Raw genomic sequence first — 19,888 nt, 5'->3', positions numbered from 1 at the left:
GTACGAGAAATAAAAACATTGTGTCTCAGTAAACTATTATTTATTGATGCCATTTGTGCTAACATTCGCTGTGTTTAATCGGGCTCTGTTATGCCAACATCATTTCTGCCTTTTACCTAGATTCGAAAACATCCACGCGTTCTTGCTGCGATTTACAAACATTTATTTCAAGCAATAGAATAATATTAAATACTTATATAATCCATGCATTATGAACTACTCACTGCTTTATTCGTTATGAATGTAAAATACCAGAGATGTTTCAATCCCTATATCGGAAAAGTTTACTTATCTTAATTCCTTTCATTAACTGTGTAGACGTGCATGTGGCTCTCTGTAAATATGTATGTTTTATTGTCCGCGTATCTTATTCTACATCGTCTGTCGCTAGCAGCCGCCGCATACGAAGTTACGTGTTTTAGATTGAAAAACCCATCTTCTGTGACTTGAAGGAAGTCATTATTAATATCACAAATCTACTAATACTAATTTAATAATTATATCTAATATACAAGCAGGGAATTAGATATATTACTTGAAGATAGATCCTTACCCTAACGTGCGCTCTAATCTCTAAAGTCCTATTGAATCATACATTTCATGCTGAGAAGAGCCTCTATAATAAGAACGTATTATGGAAATAGCCTTGTTAAAGATCAAAGGTATCAAGGAATATACACGATATACGTAACATGGCCACCCGCTCTCTTAAAAATAAACAGTTATAATACTGCGTACCCAGCGCCGGGTCTTAAAACAGGTGCAGTTCTTTCAAAATTTTCTGCCTCTCTAGGCTTGTAATAGTTACCGCCACTAAGCCCTATAATAATAATAATAATAATAACAAGTATATGTTGCCACACAACTTCATAGGAACAATTACGAAACTCGTACAGGTTATTAAATGCATTTCATATTCATTGACAAATTCGTTGCTCTAAAAATTGCAAACATTGATTAATTCAGTAATGGAAGAATAATCTGAGCATGCAGCTCTTCATTAACATTTGTTTCCAGTTTCAACGTAAGCGTTGTCAAGTTGCTACGTGCATTCCAAGTCAAGCTGTCATTGTACTTATCACACATAGATCTGTGTTTAATCGACATTTATGTGAATGCATGGTACAAGTTAGGTAGCTATTTTTGAAGATACAAATTGACTACCATTGGTTGAAAAATCAACCAATAAAGAATCCTCTTCTGAGACCTTATTATACGATTTCATAAACTACCTAGGTTATTTGTCCAGCAATATGATTTGACTGAATTCTCTGATCGGTATGCACTGAACATAGTGTATACTCGAGACGTGTCTGAACGATAATATAACTAATTGTAAAGGAAACCTCATTTGAAAGCGGCGCACGTTATTCAGATTTTAGTTCACATAGAAGGCTACATGATTGTCTGTCGGTTGTGTCCAACAGATTCCGGCAGGAATCGTTTGTTTCGTGTTGACTTTGATGGATAGTTATAATGTTGCGTCAGACACCCTCGCTCACTGATACCTTAGCTTCATCTCACTGTATTCTGCCAGATCGAATTGGCATTGGGTCATCTGTTTCAACTACGCCACACTCGACTGCGCTCTCTTTGCCTTCAGCAAATATGCTAGCAAATTCTGAGAGTGCAGCTTTCGAGCTGAAAGTGGCCCGAAAACGTCGCCTCACGGGCGGTTTTTGAGAAGTATCCTGGGCCATCCAGATGCCATGCACCCCTGCAATAATCACATGAAGTACAGTAATAAAAAAATAAGCTGTATATACCTAGAGCTCTTTAATTATGGACTTATTTGATAAACGCATCGTGCTTCGATTATTTTCAATAATAACCTTGCAATGTACGCAAATGACACAATGAATTGAATACTTTAAAAAAATACGGGCACTTTATAAAAAAGTATTTTGCTTCAATGATCCTACTTCATTGGCGCGTTACTATCAGAATGATCGGGTTCCTCGTGATTACGTTTGACAAATGTACTAAAAAAAAAATTGTTCTCCCTATGTCGTGTAAATCAACAAGTTCAAAATCACTTGACGATTTCAGTGGTCGTCCGCATAATATACAGTTAGTAGGTGGTACATCGTCGTATCACATGCATAAGCTCTTTTAAAAAGTACGAACCATCTTCTCGCAGCGACGTCTGCACGGCGATCACCGTTTCCGCCAGTGTATTTCCACTTGGCTCATCGATGAGCAAAATCACTTGCGCAAAGATGTCGTCATCGTAGATGACCCGCAAAATGCACTTGTCGTCTGTGACAGGTTTCCAAGATGCAGCTCCAAGCGGGATCTCCTCAAACAGAAGTACTTTTGCCTCATACAGTATGCTATCACTGTCAGCATCTCCGCTAGCCACCTCACCTGCTTCACCACCTCGGAGCAAAGTATCAGCACCGCTCGGTGATTTCTCCGACGCACGGGCCCCAGAGTTCACTGCAACAACCGAACGCACAATAATATCAACCACAAATAGCATTCGTTTAGAGTAATTTTGCTGGCCATTACATAGAACCGGACTTCGTTGCACTTGGAATTCTCACATGCAAATTTCTTGACAGATAAAGCGTTTGACTTAAAATTTGAAGGAATTTGAAGAGTTGATTTTTTTTGAAGCAATTTGAAGAGCGTATGGAGATTTCGTCTCTGAATAACTGAAAACTGGATGCAGGGACGGTCAGTTGTACACAGGCGGCTTATCGGCATTTGGAAAAAAGCTGCTCAGTAGAGACGCTGTCGATAACCTTACGATGTTTCTTGCAACTCTGAACAATGTCAAGCACAATAAATATGGAATGCAACCTAATATGGGTGCGTTTCATTGACATATTAACCGCCATAGACCGTCCCAAGAACTAAAGCCATTACACGTGGGTGATCTATATCCATATATTTCTATCTTTTAAGACCTACTATTAAAACCTCTGTTTTTATTTAGATTTGTCCTTATGACTCGATTGCTTTGAAAACCATTTTTGTCATCAGTAAAATAAGTACAAACGTAATACAGGCTGTAATTAAACAACTACGAATTTATTAACGCATTCTTGGAACGATCCTCCAGCAGACACCAGGTTTCCAATTATCAATATAATATTCGTTTCCCGTTGCTATACTTACATGATTATTGTTTTTATTTTTATTATTAACTCGTCTCCGACCAATTTTTACTTCTATTCGCGTGTGCGGGGGGTGCCCGCTAATGCATATGTATCTATGTGTTTACAACCGTATTTATGTAAAATCTAGATCAGCGGTTTTAATCAATCGGTCCGCCTGACAATTCAATTCATTCACACATTCACTCCCTGCGTCCAGTATATTCCTTTGCATTTCCCCTCGTCCGGCAAACATTCGACGCGCCTCAAATAAGTGCGCCGAAAGACCTTGCTAGTTTGTCTCGTACAAAGATTATTCCGAAATCGGCAGCGATTTGCACATCAAGATCCAACTTACTGTAAAGCCCTTATACGATGAGTAAATCAATGAAATTAATCGCGCCTTAGTCGTTCCCTCCTAAATTTTCTTCTGTTGTAAATACTGCTGTAACCTGTGTTTAGGTTTTTTCGTCTCCGCAGATGCTGAAATCATAATGTTTTCGGCCAACAGAAACAACATAAGGAGAAAGCAACAACTACACCCAAAGCTATTATGCTTTGCAGAAAAAATGGAGTACTTTGGGTAGTAAGGGGTCGATTTTCTTCAAGCTTTACTAACAATTTCGTCGACTACTAACTTCAACCTGTTAGCCGAAGTCGACCTTACCCCTTGACACGACCTGACTGTTATACGTCCCGCCACATAGCATACACATGATATGCTTAAACAAGCAAGGATGAGCGATGTTATAAACAAAGAAAGCTTGTTGCAGTCCGAGGTGAAGTGGACAGAAGCAGTTGAGCTGTTAGATAAAGCACAATATTCTTTTCGTTTACTGCTAATACACAATTTCTCTTTAAGACGAGGAACATAACCTGGTCGCCAGAGATTCCGCCGCCAAGACCCAATACTGTACCGTTATGGGTCGCTTGCACACAGCTAGTAAGTCGATGAAAAAATCACGTTTACGACAAAAAGCACAATAGTAACTTTACAATGGCCGACAAATTTTTACATTAGGAATTATCGCCTTGGTAATTAAGGATGGACTAACAATTATTTTACTTATCAGCAGTTCAGTCCCTTTAAGAATCATAACTGAGGTTTATTTTACAGCATAGCCTTCTTCATAACAGTCAATTTTGGCTGCCAACAAAATTATACGCTTGTCTGCGTCGCATCGGTAAACATTGGAAAAATTGTCGAAGAAGGAGGGTGAACGGGCTACATGAGGCAGCTATCAAAATGTCGTGATTAAAAAACTAACTCTTTCCCCATTGCCGTAACATGCGCCAGGAGTTACTTGTTTGGCCATGAACCACGACCCCAGGCAAAAGGGCAGCAGTAAAAAAAAAACAACCTATGTTTACAGTCTTACTCAGCGGGTGCCCACTATTCAGCGGTTTTCCTGTATCCACTTTACGTGACGTTTGTGTATGCCTGTGTTTTCCTGTTTATTGTACAAATATTCACTTATTTGGCCTTTACTCTTTCCGGCCCGCTGTGTTTGTGATCAGTACGCACATTGATTTATAAAATAGTTATCCCCACGTGTGCTTTGGGTGGCTGAAATACAACAAGTGTTCGACAAAACCGGATCCAATTTGTCGACGCGATCATTTTTTGAGTCAACCAGTTTACCCTGCATGTTTGCTTGTTTTTGTTTCGTTATTTTGTATAAAGGTATAGAGAGAGCATTTCTCTGTAAGAGGATCTATTTTTTTCTTTTATCTAGCACAATCCGGATTTTGCCCTTGTCTGTTCCCTTAGGTCGCTTTCACTCATTTATGCGTTCATTTATTTGTGCCTCTTGTTCAACCGGTTTTCTTTTTCGTTGTCCAAAACTAGCACCCATTTCAGGAGGGACATGAACCACATCTCAATGCGCACCTTCATCAGCGCTCCTCTGCTTGCTCCGTTCAACCTCCTCGGTAAAAATCCGTCTGAATTCGTCGAGACGATCAGCGCCCTTAACTCGGATAGCGAACGTTGCTGGTGTCGGCTCACCGTCGGCGAAATCAATCGCGCACCAGGTCAACGAGCTATTTGAGGTCGCCATCGGCCTCAGCTCCATATTACTGGTAATGTAGTGATTGCAAGCCACCTTATGGACCTGTAAAGTTGATCCGAAGCAACACACAATAGGTTATTTCTAGTAAGCACATTTACAATAAAAATAGTTGCTACTTTAGCTATTACGAAACGTGAGCCTCTATTTTTGCCGGTGTGTTACAATATGATATATCATGATATTACCATATACAGATTATTTACTAACCATGTCTCTACGAACAACGATGCGCGCTCGGCCATCACTGCATCGCAAGATTTTTGCTTCCCCCAGGGCGCGCTCCTTCCATTCCGATGTGTCGGGATGGTACACGTAAAGTTTGGCCCTTTGCGCGTAAAGCAGTTCGTCATCCTCTTCGCCTGTATACACGGGGACCAGTTCTGGCAACGGGATCACAGGCTCAAAGTGGACATCGACCGCGGCCTCAACTTCTTCACCGGTGTCGCCCTCTTCTCCTGCGCCGGTTTCGCTCGTATTTGTTCCGTCCGCGGTAGCATTAGCCTTCTTTGTGAAAGCCGTGAAGAATGAGCGTTGGTTTTGGGGGTCTGCACAGGATAAGAAATTGAAGAACACAAGTAGGCACTGAGAAGAACGGAAGTAATCACTGAGTAGAGAGTAGACTTCAGTCTGTTCGCGCATGATAATCATGCAATGCAACAAGGGTGCATAAGAATTCGTGGAACACGCGATCAGAATCATCTTCGTAACTATCATAGATGTTGGGGAAATTCTAAACCATTAAAGTTAACTCAAGTAGTTGTGATACAGACGTGTAGAGTCATCTCGCAAAAAGCAGTTTGCTTTTTTAAAACATTCTGATTAAACTGCTCATTCTAAAAGGCATTTTAATTAATTTTTGTTATGAAAATGGATATTCCATGAAAGCAAAAGCAGTGTAGTTACAATAATTAGAAATTACTCTGCCACTGTACCTGTCCAAGGCGCCGCTGCATCTGCGGTAGTAGCGAAGTTAAACTCGACGTTCTGATTTACTTGCGCCAGTGAAGCGAACGACATGCCAGTAGACGAACCAAAGACAAATCCGCCACCACCGTTTTCACCACCCGGTGGCTTCTGGGTAGTAGAATCTGCAGATTGCGGTGGAAAAAATCGCTGCTTAGTGTCACATGCACATATCTCAAAAAAACAACGGATCGTAGCACTGATGTGCAACATCAACGAGTGAAAACCTCAACACTTCCAAGGTATACAGATCACACATGAAATTAGCTATCCCGATGTATTCATTGCAAACTAATTTAGGACATAATTGTTTTCGTTAACGTGCAAATCACGATGCAGAATCACGAAACACAGTAGTACTCAGGCGATCGTCATGCACGATCTTTTGCATGACAAAATACAAAGCCCGCAATTATTAATTAATAGTATTTGTTTTACTGTTTATGGTGCAACTATATAAATGTGCTACTGTGTCCCGTTGTCTATTTCGTTCAATTCTCCAGTTGTGACGACTGAACCCTGCACACGCCGATTCTCCCGAAACTTTTTGGCTAGTTCTATCAAATCGTTTAGACAACGCGGCTCTTAAACGTGTGTCCCGCTGGACGACGCCTATTCACCAGTTGTTTATCTGTAACTACAGTGACAGTGGGAGGTAGCGCCGCCTTATTGAAACATATATCCGAAATAAAATCATGCGTCTTTGGCCAAGGCAGGCCACGTACCATTATGCATCTCAGTTGCAACTGCCTTCTCAACTGAATTGAGAAAATATATGCCAAATCCACACCATTAACATGATAGAGTCAATAACATTATAGAGTAACATTTAAATCTGATACAAGGAATGTAGAACTTTTCCACTAGATGGCGTACAAAGTTACTATATACCTACAACAAGCTAAAAAACCATTCCCGTAAAGAAATCCGACAAGGTCAAGTTTTTAATTTATGTCCGTGGTAATCTAGCATTTTATGCTGCTTCTTGTGAAAAGTGAGGTCTAAAGTAAAAGTGAGGTAGCTAAAAGATTTGGATAATTTAATGTGTATGAGGATGGATAACCTTATGTGTGAGTCATTGGGCTGCTTTCACTCACCTGACTCAACGGCAGCTGTGGTTCCAAAGGTTGACTGCGCACCAAAGACTGGAGTGGGTCTTGCAGGACTAGCGTCCTTTTGGGCGAGTGATGATGGCAATGATATCGTATCAGTTTCAGTCGTAGCTGGATTTGTACTCACAGAAGTATGTATGGGTAATTCTTGTTCTTCGGGCGGGTCATTGTCGCAACCCCGACACCCTTTGCATTTTCGGCAACGCGTCTCGTACAGGAAGAAATTGTCAGGCAGCATGAGCTGTCGGGCTCGGGCAACATCTTGTGGTGATGCCTTTTCTTCTTTTACGAAAATCACCTCATTGTCAAAGGTTGATGTCGAAGTGCTACCAAAAAGATTTCTGCTAGGTCCAAACTTGAATTCACTTGATTTGGTGGTGACTGGGCTCTCCTTGTTTTCCAATACTTTGTTGTCCTCTAGCTTAAAGGAGAACGAGCTGGCGGGTGTTTTCTGCTCTTTGGACTTAGTATCCGATGATGACGAGATTTGTAGCGTCTTTACTGTGGAGGGTAAAGGTGTTCCTGGTAGGGCACTTGCCTCCGACTGGGCAATTGCAATCGTGTCTAAAAGCGCGTCACAGATTTCTTTCGTTTTAACACGTAACGCGAACAGCGTCGGCTCCGGCTCACCTTCGGCAAAGTCAATTGCACTCCATTCAATACTTCTCTGGTCTTCACGTCGCTTAAAGTTGATTTCCTTGGTAAGATAATGGTTAAGACAAACCTTGAACACCTGGTCGCGCCTCATGGTCAACCTGAACTTTTTGGAGAAAGGATCCTTCAGTAATTTGAAGTCACCGGTTCCCCTCTCTTTCCATTCCTTGCCGACGAAACGGTAGAGCTTCGCTCGATGCGAATAGACAAGTTCTTGGTCTTCCTCTCCGGTGACAACCTCGACAACAGGTGGAAGAGCAATCACCGGTGCGAAGTACACATCCTTTGATTCAGCTACCTCTTCCTCATCCTCTGAGGCGTGGCGAGCCTCAAACGAAAACTCGTGCTTCTGAGGGCTGCCAAATGTAAATCCCCCTAAGGAGTCTTTTTTTTCATCCTCATTTCCAACGATTTTGTTGCTAGGATCGGTACCGCTTGGTGTACCAAAGCCAAACTTTGGTGGTGACGTAGCGAGGGCACTTGAGGTGCTGGTGAAATTACTAGGCTGCCCAAACACAAAACCAGTAGAAGCGCCGCCTCCGAAAGAGAATCCAACAGATGTCGTCGAGGTTGTCGTGGAAGTTGTTATTGAGGCAGTTGAGGATGAGGCTGGCATGCCTAACGAAAAAGTAGAAGTAGGCGAAGTTCCGTTTTCTTCAGCATTTGATGATGAGATGCCGAATACCGGCTCGGAACTCGTTGCCAGACCGAATTTAAAGCTAGTTGTAGTCCCACCGGGTGCAGATGTTGCAGGTTTTTTAATTCCAAAAGAAAATGTGGGTTGGACAGTAGCAGAGCTGACTGGTGACTTCGTGCCAGGCTTAGGATTACTACACGCTACGCACGTCATATCCGAGGCGGAATTAGGGACATAACATGTCGTACACTCCCACGAACCTGCTTTCGGTTTGAATTTATCCATGAGGTTGTTAGTAGTTGCCCCTTCCTTTTGTTGGACCTTGCTCGTTGTTGGCTTTTGAAGATTTTTCGATTCCGCAGCTTTTACACCGTTTTCAAATGTTGTCCTAAACCTACTGGCCTGTTCAGCAGTCTTGAAACGAACCACGAACTGCTCATTTTTAACCTCTCCATCAGCAAAATCCGGTGCTGCCCACATTAACTCGGTGTCCTTTGCGCGCTTTTGTAACTTAAGACCGGCAACAATTTGGTGGTTGGCACAAAGCTTAAACACTTGCTCGCGCCGCATGACTACGCGGTACTTACCCGTATCCTTATGCCGCAAAATTTTCAGATCACCCAAACCGCGTTCTTTCCATTCTTTTGTATCGCCAGCAAAACGGTAAAGCTTAGCTCTTTCGCAGAATATCACATCTTCACTCTCCTCACCTGTAGTAACCTCGACAAGGTCTGGAAGCTCGATGACTGGTTGGAAGTGCGCCGTCGGTTCGTATTCGTCCACGTGTTCGCCCACATCCTTCGAGTCTTGGATCTGTGGGGATAACTGAACACCTAAGGAAGCGGAAGCACCAGATGAAGTGGTATTGTAAAAGCTGAACGTGGGCTTTATAGTTGTTGTCGGAGTCACCGGCGAAGTTGTCGAGAAGCTAAACGTTGGTTTTGACGACGAACTCGAGACCGCACTGGCACCACTAGCAGGAGACGTTGTAACACTGTTGAATGCACCAAATGTCGGGGTTTTCTGATCGGTCTTCGGAACGCCGAAGGTGAATCCGGCAAAGGGGTTCGACGCGACTGGTTTTTGCGGCGTTGTTTGTGCTTTCTCAGGAGTTTTATCTTTGGCAGAATTAACAGCCAGGGTCGTCGTGGAAGTGAACGTCACGCCTTTAGTAGTTGTCGGCGTCGTTTTCGTGTCAGTTGTCTCATTCGCGACCGATGCAGCCGAACCGCTCAGACTAAATGAGAACGTAGATGACGACGTTGGTGTAGTCGTCACGCCAGAGGAGATAGCACCGAAAGCGCCAAATACATGCTTCGTAGGGGTCAAAGTAGCGCTTGGCATCGTAAAGAAACTCCCACTTGGAGACGATCCTACTGCTGTTGCAGCAGAAGATTTCTGATTTTCAGTCTTGTTGACAAGCGCAGCCATACTTTGCAGAGGGCTAGGGGGCAATGCGTTGCCAGCACCAATCAACGAAGGCAACCCATACAGTTTATTACTACGATCTTGTGAAGTGTTCGACGTTAATGGCAGCTCGCTCTTTATGACTATCACTCCACAGGTCTGGAAGACGCGCATGAGCGTTTCCGGAAGACATGACAGATCAGCAAAACGCGCGTAGTATTCAGTCCCGCCGACTGTCCAGGTAAGGTTCGTCTGTCCGTTGGCTTCGAATGCACGCGCCGTCATCTCAGAGTTGAGCGTCTGCAACGAAATACGAAAATATCGTGCACGGTTAAGAAACTGGTGACGGAATTGAAGGAGCCGGTCGTGTTATTGGGCGTATACATACAGAATATTTCGAGTATTCCTAAGTGCAGGCCCCATAAACAAGGCTCGAATAACGCAGTTAATCGAAAGCAGTTACACACTGCAAAGTATGGTTAATAGCAAGTCGCTACTCACAGCCCAATCATAGAAATGGCCAAAAAGAACAAAAACATAACTTCTGAATTTAATCGCCATTCTGGCGATATTACTTACAAATTTTAAGTACGTTGCTGTAGCATCGTAGTACAAAAATGTCTTCGTACTTGTTCCATACGAGAAATTAGTGTCAAATACAGTGATTTGGTGAACACCACCAACCGGTATGAAATTAGTTTGGCCTGTTCGTTTTTCGAAGACTGTACCAGGCGAATCGAATAGAATCATTGGCAAGGCGGTCGCCATTTGAGAGCTAGAGGTCGGTGAACTGCCTGGTGCTTTAAAGCCTTGATTGGTACCGCCACTGGTGTTAGATGGATATCCTGTAACCCCCGATCCCGATGTCACAGTGGTATATCCTGCGTGAGCCTGCAGAGGCGCTCGCATGCTCGTCAAATTGAATTGGGGCAAACCGGTGCCCGGAGGAATCACTAGCGCGCCACTCGTATAATTACTAGTGCTTCCACCTTGGCTAAGGCCTGTGCTCTGGCTATCGTGTGACTGTTGCGAATGCTGTTGTGACTGTTGATTATCTTGATATTCGTGATAGTCCTGCTGGTTAGCCTGCTGAAGCATGGTCATCTCCTCCAACCGGGTAATCTGTTGTCCAAGCTGTGACACTTTTACCTTGAGTTCAGACACAGTCTGCGATAAGACTTGCAGTTGGCTCTCTGTGGCGGTCTGGCCAGCTGCAACCTGTGACCGAAAGAGAATAGAATAATGAATAAAGTCTGTCCCAAATAGAATTACTAGCGACTTAACAAAGATACCAGAACGACATGCTGCACGACGAAGTTAATAGTGACATCACAGAGACAACGACTGATCTTCTTTTCTAGATCGTTATGCGAGCTAGTAATTTCTCGAGCACTACCGCTGAGTGCGTATATCCAGCAATAGCCAATTAGTTCTGCGGTAATAGGCTGAAATCAAGTACTGCATTTCAAGTTGTAATTGGACACTTCTATTTAATAGAAACAAATTCAAAAATAGAGAGGTATATACGCTATGCCAAACACATCGGCGAATACGAGCAAATATTTGTCTATGTCTATTTATGAGAGTAATAGGACACTGTTTTGGAGTACGCATGTAACGTGACGGCACCAAAAGCTCCAAGGATTCGTCTCGAAAAAGTTCCGAGTTTATCGACTAAATAAAATAATGTACCTTGGCAACACTGTCAACGAGTTGTCCTTGCATTGCCTTAAGTTCGGCTAACTCAAACGCCATTTTCGCACTTCTCTGGGCCGAGTCTGCTACGATTTTGTCGCACTGTTCCTTGATAATTGACTCTATACGAACTAGGTCAAACTCGACAGCGACGGGTGCGTCCACTGAAATACGCGGAAGCACAATTCAACGTCATTTTAAGCCGATGAAACGTGTACCAGGGGTTATTACCAATCACAATATCTATTCGTAGTCTAATGCATAAATTGCTTCGTCATTTAAGCCGTGATTACTGAAATATCTTCATAGGCTTAACTGTTTCGATTCGCCAGCCCACGAATTACAGCTCACGTAACAGCAGCTTCTACGAGCTACAGAACAAGAGCCTAAATCTGCAGCTTATTTAAATGAATAGAATTTCCTTTATGACTGACGCTTATAGAATACTTTCCACAGGCACAGGTGATCTACCCGCTTTAAGGTTTAGTCGTATCGAAAACACTCAGCCAATATAGCAAACACCACAGACAGAAAAGTTTAATCGAGAGAGAACGCCAACTTAAGCCAGCGGCTGGTGCGTACGTGGTTTCAGTGCCGCCAACGGTTGCAACCGTAATCCTGCAGGTATAAGCTGTTCGCCAGTTAAACGATAGGGACAAAGATAATGCAACCTAGATTTGAAAGAGGGCGTAGATACGCTTCGTTTTGCAGCAATATTGGACGTAAAACTAGAAACATTCACTTAAAGGCACTAGATCGTATTTATCATATATAAAATCATATAAAAATTAGGATGGCGAAGAAGCTACCAAGCGGATCAGTAAACACGTACAAGTAACCTTAGTTGGTGTACCTTAGACGAATGAATGCTATCGTGAATCAATAGCATGTCGAAGGTCTCCGTATGGACCAATGGTAAGAATATGAGCGTAATGAAATGATGTTTACCGTACGGTACGAAGAAAAATTGCGAATGTAGATCATCCGAGATTACAGCCGGTAGTCACCACAGTGTAAATAGCAGTGAGACGCCTCAACTTAATGAGTAGAACTACTATGATCATGAAAACAGCGTAACGGGAGAAAGCAAATTCAGCTACCTGGTGGACTGGTAAATGGTCATTTTGTGTGATAAGGGAGCGCGATAATGAATCTGTGTATCTGTTTGGGTGAATATGCTGCAGTGAGTAGCGTCGAAGCTGTAGCATATTCACCACGTATTGTCGCAAGCTACGCTGTTGAAGAAAAAAATTTAATCATTCGACATTCAGGTGGTTTTCGCTCTCGGCGTTGTCCAAAGTAATTGAGTAAAGGCAACCTTCTCTAGTGCTACAGTTTTTTAAACAACAAAATTTATTTATCCTGTTGTGGAATGAAATGAGGTATTGGGATAAAACGACTGCTGCCACGCGCTACTATTTATTGAGCGAGCGAAGGTGAAAACTCGGACCACACATGTGCACATTGCTGAATTCACTCTTGACCTGATGCCTATCAGAGGCGCGCATCGTCAGTCATTGTCACTAATCCAGGATAGAAACAAAAGCTAATTTTACTAGGCAAGCAAATCGCTTTCTTTTTTAGGTCAAACTGTCTAGAAACAGTGATCAACATTAATAAGAACATAATTTGCTACTCATTATAAGGATAATGATGATTTACCATAAAAAAAACTACTGCTCAAAAACCCCACGGAATACGCCATAGTGTAATCCGTGTGGGTATTTTAGGCATATTAGTCGCATTAAGCATTCTTTTCGAACGAGCAATTAAAGGTCTCCTATTCCGCAATCCTCTGTTCAAAATGTGTGAGTTTTGATAGCAATAGTTACGAGTAATATACAACATTCTAGAAGCGTAGTAAGACGCTATAAGCTGGCGAGAAAAGTTTAGCAAACAGTTAAAATTCTTTACTTTAAAAAATGTTTACCTTAGTCATCACATTGGTCGAATAGTGAATCGGTCCCAGTGCTTGGTATTACTAGGCGCCAACTTCACCACTTTAACCAGAAATAATAATCGACACGCGCGTGTAACGGTGCTTTATGATTGTACATCCAACATCAAACTCACCTCTTGGAATGAGAGTACTCAAATTGAGGCTAACCGAACCGATGGAAGTGCCGTTTGGATTGTTGGTCGGCGTTAACGTGCCGTTTCCATATCCTTTATTGTCCATGTCGTACGCATCTAATTCTCTACGAAGCTTTTCGACGAGCTCGGGATCGTGTTTTGCCATCGGAATACCCCTAGCCAGCAGAGCACGTGCGCGTTCTTTTAGCATTTCAGCCGTTTCCAAATCATGCTCTGCAACAAGCTGTCGACTGAGTTTGCGCACAGCTCGCGCATAATAAAGGTAGCCATAAGGGTGTGAAACCTGAAAATTATTATTATTATTACAACTTTGATCCCCGAGTTAGCAGTCCCCAATTTATAACTAACCAGTTTGTTGAATCCATTATATAGAGTATTAATTGATCCCGGCGATGTCGCCCGAGAATTACTAACAGTGGCGCTTGAACAACGATTTTATTAATGACTATACATCGTAAGCAAACGGTAAATACAGTTAATAAAAGGAAAAGAAATGGTATATTAGATATTAAAATATTATATTAAAATAAATATATTAGGCAGCCGTATAACTAACTGACCTCTGCCAGTGTCTTGATCGCATTCTCAAGTTCGCCAGAGAAAAACAAGAATTTTCCGATTTCAATTCGAGCCTCACTCCGTAATCTGCCCATTTCTTCAACATCAAAAGTGTATTGCTTGGGAAGCTCGAACATTGAGGAGAAACTGGTTCGGGACCCACTGTTCAATGCCGCCAGTGGAATAGAAGAGTGGTCGTCCAATTGAGTAAGAATCCGCTACGGAAAGATCAATCAACTTTGGAATATTAAACTACGGAAAACAACAGTTCAGTTCACGCATGAAGTAACACGAACTAGACGAAGAAGTCTACACAAATCTAGCTCCCAATGAAGACCCCCTTAAACCGAGCATTCAGTCGACGTCCGTCTTTTGTCATGTATACTATTTCTAGCATTTTGTACAAATACGAGCGCCGATGCAATTTTGGGCAAGATCGATTTGACCATTTCTACAGGAAAATTTTTACCGACAGTCTACCTTAGACCCCAATTCAATCAACTGAATGTCCCTCAATGACAAAAAAGTAACATGGCGCCGTACCAACACAACACCAGCATTCTAGCTCACTTTATAATAGTGGATCGCCACGGCAAAATAAGCGCTCTTTTTGTGCGCCTTCTTCAGCAAATCTCGAGCAATCTGCGCCATAAACCATATCGGCATCCTCGAGCGTGAATCATGCCCATCTCCGCCCCTGACAAACTCCAGGCCATCGTTCAGTGTTTTCTTTACTTGCACCAATCCCTTTACGGAGTTGGTCTTCATCACAAATCGCTGATAGAGAACCTTCCAGTATTTCCTCTGTTTAGGCGTCGTATACGAGTATTGCATCACTTCTCGTGGCGCCGTCGGCTTAGTCATATTCATCTTTGCGCCGAAAATCCTAACGGCAGCATGAACTGCGGAAAGAAAAGCGTCGATATCAGATTGAGCTGGATTGTAACCGCCGTGTTCAAGGTCAGGCACTGGCGGAAGTGTACGGAAGATTCGCTCCGTTGGAATATCAGCGCCACTCACTAGGAACCAAGCAAGGTGCTCAAGGCTACCGGCCATTCGGACGCAGGCGTTAGCTTCATACGGTACTATTTGCGACCGTTCTGGAAGTCGTTGACACGTGCGACTAATGACAGCTTGGTTGTACACCGTCTTGATTGCTTGGCCGGGAAACATACGCGAAGTAATCATCTCAATAGCCTTGTTGCCTGCCGCCGCCAGTTTGACCCTCGAAACGAACTCATCACCTAATGACATTGATGCCTCTGTACTTAAACAATGATAACAAACAGCCGTTCGGTAGCAGCCGTCTAGATACAGTTCCTGCAATAACTTGCGATTAGCTTCGTCGGCCTTAATAAACCATATTTCGGCTTCAACCTTAGTGGGACGCTTTTCGAGAGCAGCAAACATGAGTGACTGAGCACGTTTTCTAAAGCTTTCGTCGCGGGCTTCATCTTCATTGCTTACACGACGCAGCATCGCCATCGCAAAAATGAATAACAACTGACCCGTGAAATGTTCAAGCACGAAGCCCCATAGACCTTCACGGTACCATGAATTGATATTTAACGCGTCGTGGAGCAGTGTGTCAAATTCTTGCAGTTGTCTATGGAAGTCTTCGGTTCGAAGATGTTTATCAGTCACGGAGTTATTGTTGGCGGACGGTGATGACTTCTGGTCGTCATAGTGACTTCCCGATAACAATTGCGAGTCGGTCATAAGGCTTAGTGTAAGGCGCGAGGCGATCTGCAGATGCAACATAACCAGTGGTGCATCAAGGGGTAGTGCTTTCAGTTCCCGAATTGTCTGTAAAAAATCAGTGATTTCATTGTTAGCATTGCGTATGTAGGCGTCGTATCTTAAACAGAATGATTCACTTTATATATTTCAAATACTACATGCATTCATAAGTAAATAAGTAATGTTGCATAATGGTAATTCACAATGGTGTTGAAAGCTGACTATCAACACTATAAGGCAGAACATACGGAGAAAGCCGATAGGCATTCCTTGTACCACCGTGGGCTTGTGCGCATCTCCTGCGTGCCCTCCACTCGCAAAATGACCTGAACACAATCCTCGTAGCGACGGGCTTCTGAGTAAAAGCCGACCAGCTTCGCCTGTGATTCAGCATCTTGAGGATATAAGGTGGCCTGCTCCTTAAGCACATCCTCCATGTCCTGTCAGGCACAAGTTGCAAATAGTTGTAAAAATTTCAGTTTATAGAAAAAAGACAGGAAAATAGTTTGGATGAGTTGTATTTTGTCTCTATGGAAGGCCACAATAACTGAATATTATTTAATTGCGCTTGATTTCGTTTGATTCCACACGCAATATCTAGGACATTAAAAGCACAGTTTGGTATTTAAAGTGAGCATTGCCTACTAGTAGTGTGCGTTATGGCGCCTACCTACCTGTGAATTTGGGTTCTCCTGACGTAGGATAGCTTCTTTGAGGGGTAGCATATCAGAGGCTGGCAGGTTTACCTTTTCAGCGCGCTTGAGCCAATCGCGGCGAATTTGTACATCAAGTGAAATTTTCGCCGCCGAAGCACAGATGGCTGCAAGAATCTCAGGACTGGCCTGAGCCCCGTATGCACTGGCGAAGTCAAAGCGGAGCGACACAAAAATACGTACCAATTTAACGCTCAGTCACAGCTTGGCACGTCTGAAAAATTGTGAAATGCTATCTGGATCGCTTTTTATTATAAGTACCAGACAAAACATCTTGTAAAACTGGAAAATAAGGAAGGCCGAAGATAGCCAATAGTTTATTGTACTGTAAAAACCAACTTAAATTTAGTAGTTTTTTAGACTTCCGTTGAATTGTCAGTTATGATGCACAGGACACCCCACAAGCTTACGAATATATCCTCGATCAACTCGTGGTGAGATACTAACGTTTTGTGTTCCTCATAAGCGTTGTAGTATTTATTTTGTTTGAGGTACAGATCTCCCAGCACCTTGTGTGCTTCGTGACTTTCTGGCTTCGTCTGAAGATAGAGAAGGAGGTACCTCTCTGCTTCTCCAAGCTCCTGGATCGCAATGTACTGTTGTGCAACACGTAGGTATCGTAACACTTTCTGGAAGTCGAACAATATAATCAAAGACGTTAACAGATGTGATGGGTAATTGAATTGATTACAATCGTTATTGATGAACAATAACGTGTAAAACATGGAGTGTAAACAGCCAGTGCGAGAAAGATGTTGCCTGCATTAGATCAGATATTAGGTTCTTTTTTATAATTACTCCAAATTAAATGTAAATGAGTCTTCCGTCAAGTCATTCGACAACGGTCCTTGTCCAAAGGAAAATAGATATACTATATAATATGCATATGGGAATAAGCTAGAAAGTCGATAGTTTTCATACAAAAGGCTTTGTTGGCTTCGCCAATTACAGTAGCAAATCTTAACCGGCTCATGCGATCATCGTTTGCCATACACGTCATAGCAGGCTATTGTTGCGAATGGCTCTTGGGTTATTCTTGTAACAAAAAAATCTCAAATGATTTGGACAGTATAATAGTTCTACGCACGCTGGATCTTTTATAGATGATGCTAGTTAAAATCATAAAAAACGACCATAAAGTTCGTTCGGCCATAACTCAAACTTGTTGAATGTGGAGTATCGCCATTAACGTCCTTTAATTTGACAGCAAGCGAGCAACATAAAGAGCAAATTATTGAACTAATGTCACAGCAAGATGAGCTTATCAAGTAATATCATACTCATGTTATTTAAAGAAATTAGATGACGCCTTTGCATCTTGCAAAGTCACCGTCCAATATCGATAAATTTCGCCAAAGCGACTGTACCTATACTATAATACACGACTGACAGACAACTCTGAACCCAATTCCGAATTTCACTTTTTTGACTTGTTATATTCATATTTAGGCAAAATATTCATGTTTATTTAGTATTTTTGCATACATTTTTAAAGTAAACTATCCATTTTTAATTATCATTATCAGTAATCATTTCATCCAATAAAACACCATAAATTATTTGATTTTAGGCCAGCTGCCATATTAAGAACCACATTCGCCTAAAAAAAAAAGTACCAAAACTTCTAATGCCGAATAGAATAACTCTTATTTAAATATTATGATTTTGTGAATTAAATTTTTAAGGATTACAGAACATGTATACATAATCAAGGCCAATAAGTCACCAGCAAAATGGAATACAGGAATGTAGCTTCGAGCTTTTATTACTCGCAGTTGTCAATCGCAACAAATGAACGACCCAAGCAGCCGAAATTAACATGCATTCGCCATCCACTCACCACTATCTCGGTGTGCTTTAATACCCATTTTGTGCAATGAAAAAACTTCCACACACGGCTAACATATACTCGTTAGTTAACGAGTATATTAACGTATATAACGAGTATATTGAGTAAGGTAACTTAAACGCGTATTTAAAAATATCATTATTTATCGTATTGTAAATCATATAAAATGGGGTGCTTCAGTTCACTGTCAATTCCTATTTTTCAATCAATTTTCTTTTTAATCGATAAATATGTATGATCCTAGGCGGCAACAAGCATGTGTAAGTTGTGGTTGGCGCCCGGCACATGTTTCTAGCTAGCTTTTTTGCATTAAACATTTACCCAATTGTTTTTTTCAGCGGAAGTGATTTTATCCTTACTGTTGTATGTTTCTAGAGACATCCTCGCATATACGAAAATAAGTCTCTACGATTCTACCATCTATACCTACGGCTTATTGCATGATTCAAGTATACCTTCAGCTGTAAATGGTGCATTAAACCAACAACATTTATGAAAGTACAGAGAGCCGGCGTTCTATAATGGATGAGAATAACCCTTTTCTTTGTTCGATCAGCGCATGACAGCGAGCGCTTACCACTACATAGCTATCCTTACCAGACGCGGCCCCGGCAAGCTTACAGATACCGGCTTTTTCCCTTACGTTTTTCTAATGGCAGGGGGCCGTCAGCATTTTAAAACGGGTATCGCGACCGCACCATCGACTGTCCGCCATCGATCAGTCAAATTAAACAATATCTACACTTTGCCGTGCGTTATTTTATGCCTTTCAACGTTCTGCTGTGTAATTAATCGGCATCACCGACACTAAAAAGCTACTTACCTCATTTTCGCTGAGGTTGGACAATGCCCTCTTCACCTGGGCGTCCATCTCGGATCGCCGCCGAGTCATGCTGCGGGTTCGATGTCCCACTGCTACCGATGAAGCACCACTACTGTCGAACAATTTTGCAGCGCGTTAATTTCTTGTTGAGTTAGCGGCAAAACGATACGAGAACAAAAGAAACACGGAATCACAGTGCCCCACTATCCCTCTCGTTGAATAGCGACGGTGATTTAGTGCTGCGGCTAGCGCCGCATTCAGCAGTGAGGTCCAATAGAGAACAGAGCTGGGTCGATTTACATCTACATAGTACATACGCCTAACAGTGACTTCTTTCGCCAACGGATTGGCGCAAATCACCAACACATGCCGAATGGCGCCAGATCGCGGCTCTTTGCCGTAGCGCGCCAACATTTGAATATGTGTTTTGATCCTGGTAACATCATAAACATGATAAAAATAACATAAAC

General features: G+C 42.3%; 1 protein-coding gene across 1 annotated transcript; it reads right to left on the bottom strand.

Moving 5' to 3' along the window:
• Nucleotides 1-25: 25 nt before the first annotated feature.
• Nucleotides 26-19,778, bottom strand: Nup358 (nucleoporin 358). The gene is made up of 15 exons (XM_022816427.2): nt 19,419-19,778; nt 17,194-17,375; nt 16,708-16,891; nt 16,282-16,473; nt 14,864-16,099; nt 14,296-14,511; nt 13,715-14,018; nt 11,639-11,805; nt 10,526-11,164; nt 7,234-10,246; nt 6,106-6,261; nt 5,381-5,718; nt 4,993-5,215; nt 2,128-2,439; nt 26-1,717 (listed from the first exon to the last, which is right to left on the bottom strand). The coding sequence occupies exons 1-15, from the start codon at nt 19,485-19,487 to the stop codon at nt 1,521-1,523; spliced, it is 7,428 nt and encodes a 2,475-aa protein (XP_022672162.1). The 5' UTR covers nt 19,488-19,778; the 3' UTR covers nt 26-1,520.
• Between the last annotated feature and the right edge of the window lie 110 nt (nt 19,779-19,888).

The sequence above is a fragment of the Varroa destructor genome, unplaced genomic scaffold, assembly GCF_002443255.2.
Source record: "Varroa destructor unplaced genomic scaffold, Vdes_3.0 BEIS01000007.1, whole genome shotgun sequence".
Lineage (NCBI taxonomy): Eukaryota > Metazoa > Arthropoda > Arachnida > Mesostigmata > Varroidae > Varroa > Varroa destructor.
The sequence above is the reverse complement of the archived record's forward strand: the minus strand, read 5'-3'. Positions and strand labels throughout refer to the sequence as shown.